Genomic DNA, 9,111 nt, shown 5'->3' with positions numbered 1-9,111 from the left:
CCCTCGGAGACGCGGACGGTGCACGCGGAGGGCAGGGCTAGGCAGTGACCCCGGGTGGCGCAGGGCTTACTGTTTCTTCCTAAGACTCTATGAGGCCACTTCTAATCGTTTACTTTAGAATAGGAAAACATGGACAAATAGGTGGCTGTCACTCAGGCAGCTACACCGTCGATGCAGGTGCACAGGCGCGCGCGCGCCATTCTCCCGTGTCACACAGCAGGACGGAATAACTGCACGCACTGGGAGCGATGGATCTCGGGGTCCGGGATCCGAGACGTATTCAGAGACCAAATGTCACCTCATCCCTCCTCTAGCCAATTCGAGCTTCCTCCGCGGACCCCCACCTTCCATCCGAAGTGGCTCGGTCCTTAGTTGAGAGGACTCTTCCCAGACCCTCGCCCCAGTAGAGACCTCTGCCCGGGCGCCTGCAACTCGGACGCTTTCCGGAGCTAGAGCGTGCGGGCGGCGCGGCCGCGAGGAGCCTCCCCGGCCACGCCGCCCGCAGTCTGACTTTTATTTTTCTCTCCAGTGATTAAAACAAAATATCGTGGACGGGGGGACGGAAAGGAAAGAGCAGGCGCCTGAGCCCGGGGAGCCGGGCGGGGAACCCTGGGCGCCGCGGCCCCGCCGCCGCCCGCCCCCGCGCGCCTTCGCCCTCCTCCCGGGCCGAGCCGGCGCCACTGCGCCAGGATGGAGCGAGCTCGGCGCGGGAGGAGATGACGCAAAAGGCAGCGCTCCCCCCAAAAAAGTGTTTCTCCAGGACGAAGATGGCGGCAACTTAGCCCGGGGACTGAAGATGACTGTGGCTCTCGGGAGGCCCAGCCCAGGCGATTCGGCCCGGAGCTCCGCGGGAGGCGGCGTCAGCAGTCGGAGCCCCGGCGGCGGCGCCCGCGGGCGGCCCTGCGGCAGCGGCGGCGGCGGCAGCACTTAGAGCGCGGGGTGGGGGGTGGGGGGGAGGGAGCGCCCCGCCGGAGGCAGCCCAGGCTCCGGACTCTGGGAGAGCCAGCGCGGAGCAGGAGCGGGAGGCGGAGGAGAAGAAGAAGGAGAAGGAAAGGAAGGAGGAGGAAGAGGAGGAGGAGAAGAGGAGGAGGAGGAGGAGGAGGAAGGGAGGCGCTCCGGGCGCCGTCAGTGGGCAGCGGAGGCGCGGCATGCCCCTGGCAGGGGAGAGCGGGCTGGGCTCCGCGGGGCCATGGGGACCCGCGCGCTGACAATGCCTGGGTGACCGGAGCCGCGCTAGCCACCCCGTCACCTCTACCATCGCCCCCTGCACCCAGCCTCGCCACCGGCCACCAGCACAGCCTCCTCCGTCTCTCTCTCTCTCTCTCTCTCTCTCTCTCTCTCTCTCTCTCTCTCTCTCTCTCTCTCCATTATTGTTTCCCACTCTACAGAGGATGGGGTCGGCTGATGATTAGGTCGGAAGCAAGTCAGACCTTCCTTCAAACCTGGTAATATTTATGTAGGCAAAAGAGACAGAGAGATAAAAGAGAGGGAGAGAGAGAGGGAGAGAGAGAGAGAGGAGAGAGGGAGAGGGGGAGAGAGAGAAAGAGAGAGAGAGGAGAGAGAAGAAACGGGAGGAGGGGATAAGGAAATTAAACCCTTTAAGTCAATGCATATTGTGGTGACACCGGCACAGGCGCCCTCACGGTGGAGTCGGCCAGGGCTGTGCGTTCCCAAAATATGACCAGGGGTGCTTGGATGTGTCGGCAGTATGACGACGGCTTAAAAATCTGGTTGGCAGCACCCCGAGAGAACGAGAAACCGTTCATCGATTCCGAGAGGGCTCAGAAATGGCGACTGTCTCTGGCATCTCTCTTGTTTTTCACAGTCCTGCTCTCTGATCACTTGTGGTTCTGCGCCGAGGCCAAGCTGACCCGGGCCCGGGACAAGGAGCACCAGCAGCAGCAGCGGCAGCAGCAGCAGCAGCAGCAGCAGAGGCAGCGGCAGCAGCAGCAGCAGCAGCGGCGGCAGCAGGAGCCCTCCTGGCCCGCGCTCCTAGCGAGCATGGGGGAGTCCTCGCCTGCCGCCCAGGCACACAGACTCCTCTCCGCCTCCTCGTCCCCCACCCTGCCCCCCTCCCCGGGAGACGGCGGCGGTGGCGGCGGCAAGGGCAATCGAGGCAAAGACGACCGGGGCAAGGCTCTTTTTCTAGGAAACTCTGCCAAGCCCGTGTGGCGCCTGGAGACTTGTTACCCCCAGGGCGCGTCCTCGGGCCAGTGCTTCACGGTGGAGAATGCGGACGCGGTGTGCGCCAGGAACTGGAGTCGGGGGGCGGCCGGGGGGGACGGGCAGGAGGTGAGGAGCAAGCATCCCACTCCGCTCTGGAACTTGTCGGATTTTTACCTTTCGTTTTGTAATTCCTACACACTTTGGGAGTTGTTCTCGGGGTTGTCCAGTCCCAACACTTTGAACTGCAGTCTGGATGTGGTGCTCAAGGAAGGCGGCGAGATGACCACCTGCAGGCAGTGCGTCGAGGCTTACCAGGACTATGACCACCATGCTCAGGAGAAATACGAAGAGTTTGAAAGCGTGCTCCACAAATATTTACAGTCGGAGGAGTACTCGGTGAAATCCTGTCCTGAAGACTGTAAGGTAGGGACCCTCGGGGTTTCCCCCTTTCCTGCACTTTCCTATCTCGTTTGCTCGGTTGGGGTGTTTTCTCGAGTTTATTATTATTATTTTTTTGAGCTCTGGTTTTGTTACTTTGTGTTTTCTGCCGATATTGAGAGCTTGGCTTGCTGTTTGAGTTGAGAATACCTGGTGGATTGCTGGTGGACTGACTAATGCCTTCTTCTGGGAGTCCTTGGAAGATCAGGGAAGTCCCCGGTTATCTGAGATAATAAAGCTGGCACTTTAACTGTTTCTTACATCCATGCAGTTGGCTCAAACTCTGTTACATCTTTTAAAAAATGGAAGTTGAAAAAGTCTTGTCAGGAAGATAGCAATGAGACTGCACACTGATGCTCACAGGTAAAGTCAGAAGAGTTAGAGACAGGCATGTGTGGTTTGCAATATAGATCTGCGCACAGGAACGCTCTCATAGTGACATCATTAAGTTGGTTGAACAAGAGAAAGTGGTTGTAGTTGCTTCAGTAGTTAAAAAAAAAAAACCCTGTTTTTACAGGGGTAGTTCTGGTCAGAAAGTCTGGGGGCCTACCTGAGGATATTTACTTTTTTTAAGTTTCCTGTTTCCTCTTGGACATTTGTATAATTATTGATCTGGGACTCACTATGAATGAAAAGTTGCAATTAGGTGTCTAGTGATTGATTAGCAATAGGCTATTTATCAGACACCCTATGTAATTAGCTTGATTTTCAGTATGCTTTCCAGAAGTATTAAATGGCAAAACGTTGATGCTATAGTTAAAATTTACTGAAATATTTAATAGTCTGTGTTATATTTAAGCTCTCCCTGTTCAATGTAATAAAGAATATAAGCCTTGCTGATGGGCAAATGGGAAGCCTGCGCAAGTTTCTTAAGAATTGGTCTATGGAAATGTAACCATAGGTGCAGGTTTTAATAGGAGTGTCTCTGTCCGTGGTGCTGAAACGATATTTAACCAAGAGCTGTATTGAAGATGAAGATACTGCAGTGACCTTTAGTAGGGAAGATGTAATGACAGAATCTCTATAAGCCGTAGTGTTTTGTTCCAAGGGCAATTTCTTACACAGCACAATAAACTGGTACTGCTTTTCAAAGGAAATAATACACCACATTCTCTCTCTTTCTTTCTCTCTCCTACTTTCCCAATCCTATATACAAACAGAACAACTGTCCCTCTGTCTCACTTGCGTTCTGCTGGGAAAATGAAGTCAAGGATGGTATAGATCAAATAATTCTGTGACTTTTTGATAAAAGAACTGGACTAAGGGATGCTTATTTTAAATGAATACAGTTGAAGGGCCATATTTTACTTTGGGTGGATTAGTTGTGCTTTTGACAATTAAACTCAAACTGACCTTGCCTTATTATCATTCTTTAAGACCAGAAACGCAGCTCTCTGAAAATAGTAAGTCTGAATTTACAACATTAATTTAGAGTGGTACTTCACTAGACAAGTGTATCTTAAACTTTTCTATCTAGCTTTTTAACCATATCAGTTTAACTTATGCCTGGGAATAAAACTTTAATGGTAGAAATTAATAATGAATAACTACTGCAATTATTGCATAGTTATTTATTTTGACAAGATATGTTGCACTGAAATTGTAAAAAAAAGGGAAACTCTATGTCTGCTAATTCTACTACTAATAAAAATATTGCAGAGGTTTCAGTATAGTTGCGTTCCAGAGTGGTACCCTGTAATAATCATATTTCCCTCCTTTCCTGCACGTAAACCCTAATTTCTGATAATTTTCATTTGTACAACTCAACTCAGTATTTAAAAGATAGTCTGTATTGACAATGGACTGCAGCATATTTTCAAATAAGCATGCCAAATACATCTTAGTTTAAATGTTCAAGTAAATGTATTGAAAAGTTTTCTTTCCCCTTAACCTAAATTACATCTCAACTGTATATTTACATCATTGACATCATCATAGCGATAAAGTATAGTGTAAGTTAACTCATTTATAACGCTATTGCCTACTTCTGGATTATGTTTTTGTGTAAAGTAGAAATTAACTGTATGCACAAAAAAGCACATTATAAAAACCTTAATTTCTTTAAAAACTTATTCTTCACATTGATAAGTAAATGCAGACACTTGATTTCTTGTCACCACACCGGAGAATTAATTACATGTTACGTCTTGCAGACATTTATTGGTTGTGCGGTGTTTTTTTGTTGTGGTTTCTTGTGAACTTGAAATATTTATTCCATAATAGCTGTTGTCAAAATTACAGGTGTAGATTTAAAGTGTGGTGTTCTTGGTTTAAGACTCACAAATCAATTGATTATATGTAGAAAGGTAGTAGAAGCATAGTTTCTTGTTTAACATGTAATTTCTCTTTGATTCGGAAACAGCTACAAACACATTCACATATAAACTGTAATACATGACTTAAAATGTTTTTGTCCTCGAAAGACGTGCCTGAGTTTCTTTCTGAATACTTTTGCTTATTTCAGATGGACTTATGCCTATGAAATGACTATCATTAGGAGCCTTCTTCAAGATGGAAGTTCTATGCAAAATATTTCCTTTCTGAAGGCATCTGCAAAGTCATAGGCTACATTAAAAGTAAATGTATTATATTTATATAATTGGTAATATTGTCATTAAAAATTAATTTTAATGTATAACTTATAAATATATTTATTAAGATTGTAGAGAAAAGAATACATAAAATCATGTGGGCACCACAAATTATTGGGATTCATATTTTAGAAAAACTATATTAACTTTATTATCCTCATTTACAATTAAATGAGTAATGCAGTGATTTCTAAATTTTAGAGTTAGGATGAATTATTACTTTCCAGTTATATATTCTCCCCTCATTCAGAATTGCTACATTTCATATAAAATAAGAATAAATTAAATTTCATTTTGATTTAAATTATTTAAAAGGCTTTTTGACCAATTATTCTGAAGAAACCCCTTAGAATAGATCTAATAGAATTATAGTGTCTCAAATTTATAGTAATTGCTGCTCAAGCATAGATTGGATGTACTTCTATATTGCAACGTATCATTGAAAAAATGTGCACTCAGTAATATTTCTAAATATTCTGATAAATGTAAATATATGCATTTATCTGGGAAATTATTTATGGATAAATAAGGAACACAAGATATTGACTATATCATTACTACTATAGCATTTTGCTGCATTACATAGATTAGCAAATATTACAGTAGTAATTTTCCCTTGTAGTTTACAGTATTATTTAAAACAATGTTTTCGATATGTAATAAAAAACTGACAAAGCTACCAAAATTTTTAAGTTTGACGATATTAAAAAATGAAATATTCTAAGTTACAAAAGTACAAATATTTATTATAAACATGCTTGATTTTTACTTAAATACAGATTTTCTCTTATACATGCCATTCTTTAGTTCCTGATAATTCTTGCAAATAAATATAACATAAACTTTTATTTTACAGACAAATTTCTATAGTTATTGATAGCTTTATTTAGTTACTATTCCCTCAAACCATTGGTCAATGTAAGTGGGTTTGAGATTAGATTGCAAAATAAATCATTGTACCGTCTATACTTTAGTTCTCTCAGTATAAATTGTAATTTTTGTTCTCTCAAGAATGTATGAATGCTCACATTTTTATTTTACAATCTTATATTAAAGCGGATTATATTGCTTATTTTTATTTAACACACACTGACCGAAAGGATACCTTGCAAGTATTAGGCATGTATAGCAGAGCTCTCTCATTTGTATCACCCTCCAACATTACCCAACTAATTTGAGAACATAGAGTTTGGTTTACATAACGTACAATTTGAAAAGAAAAAAATGTATTTCTTAAATTCTTATGTATTTTAGTGCTTTAGTGCTGCACACTGAAGATTCATAAAGAAATAGTTCTCACTCTGTCACCCAGGCTGGAGTGCAGTGGCGCAATCTTGGCTCACTGTAACCTCCACCTCCCAGGTGCAAGCGATTCTCCTGCTTCAGCTTTCCGAGTAGCTGGGACTACAGTTGCACACCACCACACTTTGGATAATTTTTTGTATTTTTCACAGAGACACTGTTTCATCGTATCAACCAGGATGTTCTCGATCTCCTGACCTCGTGATCTGCCTGCCTTGGCCTCCCAAAGTGCTGGGATTACAGGTGTGAGCCACAGCGCCTGGCCAAGAAAGTTTTTTAAGAAGAAATCAAATATCTTACAAATTTTTTCACTTAAATTTTGAACCAAAAATATTTTTCTCTTGACTAAGTGCTATTGTAGTATCATGTCACTCTTCAGAAGTGTGGAGTACACATCTATAAATAGAACCTTTTAATATTCTATCACTTTATTTACAAATAATTTTTATAGTGGAATTGCTTCTCTACAAGATCAGTCTGACCATGCAGATGACTACTTAAAATTTTTTTTTATTGATACCTAATGGTTACACACATTTTTATTTCTTTAACCATTAGTAAAGCTATTTATAAGGTTGAGAATATCACAATCATTTTAGTTTATGGTTTATCTCCATGTACAACTATTAATTTATGATTTGCATTTTATTTTTGTAGAAAGATATTCCAAATTATATCTTATTATTAAATATTTGTTTTCTCACAGACTGTGGAATACATATTTTTAGTTTGAACTTGTAACTGGGTCAAACTAGTGGCTACATAGGTATGATCACAAAGTTTAAATAATTGCTGTTATATATTGTTTTTAACCTCTTTTTTTAGATGAAGTTAGTGTCTGCATATACACGGTGAATTAAAGTATTAACAAAGGAAATCAAGCAATGCTCTCATTCTCACTCTCCTCCACATGTAAATCATAATTCATTAACATGTATTTTTACCAGATTTAATGTACAAGAACAAATTTATGGATAACTGTTTCAAACAAAAGACTATTTTGATTTGAAAGATGTGAACTGTTGTTTTAATTTTATTTCTCAATTTTCTTTTAAAATATTTATCCCTGTGTTGATCTCACAATGACTAAGCAGCAAATATTTTGTTGTTTCTATTGATTTACATTGCAAATATATTTTTTTCAGTGAACATATACTCTAGATTAGTGGTCTTTGGGGTCACAGTGGAATATCCTGGAAAGCTTTGAGGGCACTAAGGCCAGGGCATCCCCAATCCTAAGAGATTCTGATTTTATCGTCCTGCTGGTGTCATGGGTCTGGGCTCTGTCAAATTTTCCCTGGTGATTCTGATGTGCAGCCAAGGTTGGGAACCACCATTCTGGTTCACAGTGACAATTGATATGGAATGACTTTCAGCTCCTATGTCTCAGTAGTACATAATAATCCCATTTGCTCAACTGATGAAAGTAGAACTCAGGTATTTTTAAAAAGTGGTAATGGCAATAAGACATAGCCCAAGGGCAGGGAACAAATTTCTATTGATGAGACTGAGGAAGTGCATGAGAAGTGAACTAACTGGGTTTCAGGGTTAGGGAATGTGCCAGAAGGGATCATGGAGAGAAGCAGGTGGATGTGTGTGGAGGGCCAGAGTTTTGACTACTTAAGGTTGTGTCAGGCGACTGTGGATTTTCTATATTTTAGCCAAGGTTGTAATATCAGTCATCTTTTTTATTTTTTTAAGTTTAATTCATGAGATACTATATAAAGTTAAATTTAAATTTTATCTAATAAGAAATCAAGCATCATTACAATCTGCATAGTTGAATTTCGTCAATGTAATGCTTTAATTTACTCTGAATGTTTTTTTCTTTTTTTTTTTGAGATGGAGTTTTGTTCTGTCATCTAGGCTGGAGTGCAGTGGCATAATCTCAGCTCACTGCAACCTCCGCCTCCTGAGTTCAAGCGATTCTCCTGCCTCAGTCTCCCAAGTAGGTGGGATTACAGTAGCTGCGATTATAGCCTTCCACCATGCCTAGCTAATTTTTGTATTTTTGTTGAGATGGTGTTCACCATGTTGGCCGGGCTGGTCTCGAACTCCTGACCTCCAATGATCCACCTGCCTCGGCCTTCTAAACTGCTGGGATTACAGGCGTGAGCCACTGCACCCGGCCCACTCTGATTCTTTAATACTGGAAATGAGAGATGGTTAACATGAGTCCTTTCTTGTCAACAAATTGTTAATGACTTACAGACATATTATACTGGAATGCATGAAAATATTTAATTCTTGGGTAGTTTTTTAAAAAATTCTTGGGCTTTTAAGGTGTTAAAATATGGTAGTTGATTTTCCCCACTTGAGGTTTTCTTTTTACATTGAGTCATTTACAAACAAAATTTATAGAAGCTATCTCAGATGGTTAAAGATCCTGCAAAAGATAGATGTTTAATACCTGTTTAATTACCATTATTGATCTTAGCAGTAGAACATGTGTGATGGGTGAATGCAATAATCATTTCTTTGGAAATACATGGGGATTTTGTATGTCAGCCGCTTCACTTTGCACAAGAAGGAAAATGAGTTCCGTCAACATTGTGAAATAGATGACTTAGCCTCTTCACCTCTCAGTTTTCCTTTCCACCTTGTTAATGTGCCT

General features: G+C 41.9%; 1 protein-coding gene across 1 annotated transcript in view; it reads left to right on the top strand.

Moving 5' to 3' along the window:
- The first annotated feature begins 895 nt into the window (after positions 1–895).
- Positions 896–9,111, top strand: part of NALF1 (NALCN channel auxiliary factor 1) — a 706,477-nt gene continuing 698,261 nt past the window's right edge. The window contains exon 1 of the mRNA XM_015121429.3: positions 896–2,589. Coding sequence (XP_014976915.1) covers positions 1,678–2,589 — 912 coding nt within the window. The 5' untranslated portion in view covers positions 896–1,677. The remainder of the gene's footprint in view (positions 2,590–9,111) is intronic.

Source organism: Macaca mulatta, chromosome 17, assembly GCF_049350105.2.
Source record: "Macaca mulatta isolate MMU2019108-1 chromosome 17, T2T-MMU8v2.0, whole genome shotgun sequence".
Taxonomy (NCBI): domain Eukaryota; kingdom Metazoa; phylum Chordata; class Mammalia; order Primates; family Cercopithecidae; genus Macaca; species Macaca mulatta.
Note: the sequence above shows the minus strand (reverse complement) of the source record. Positions and strands in the feature narration are given on the sequence as shown.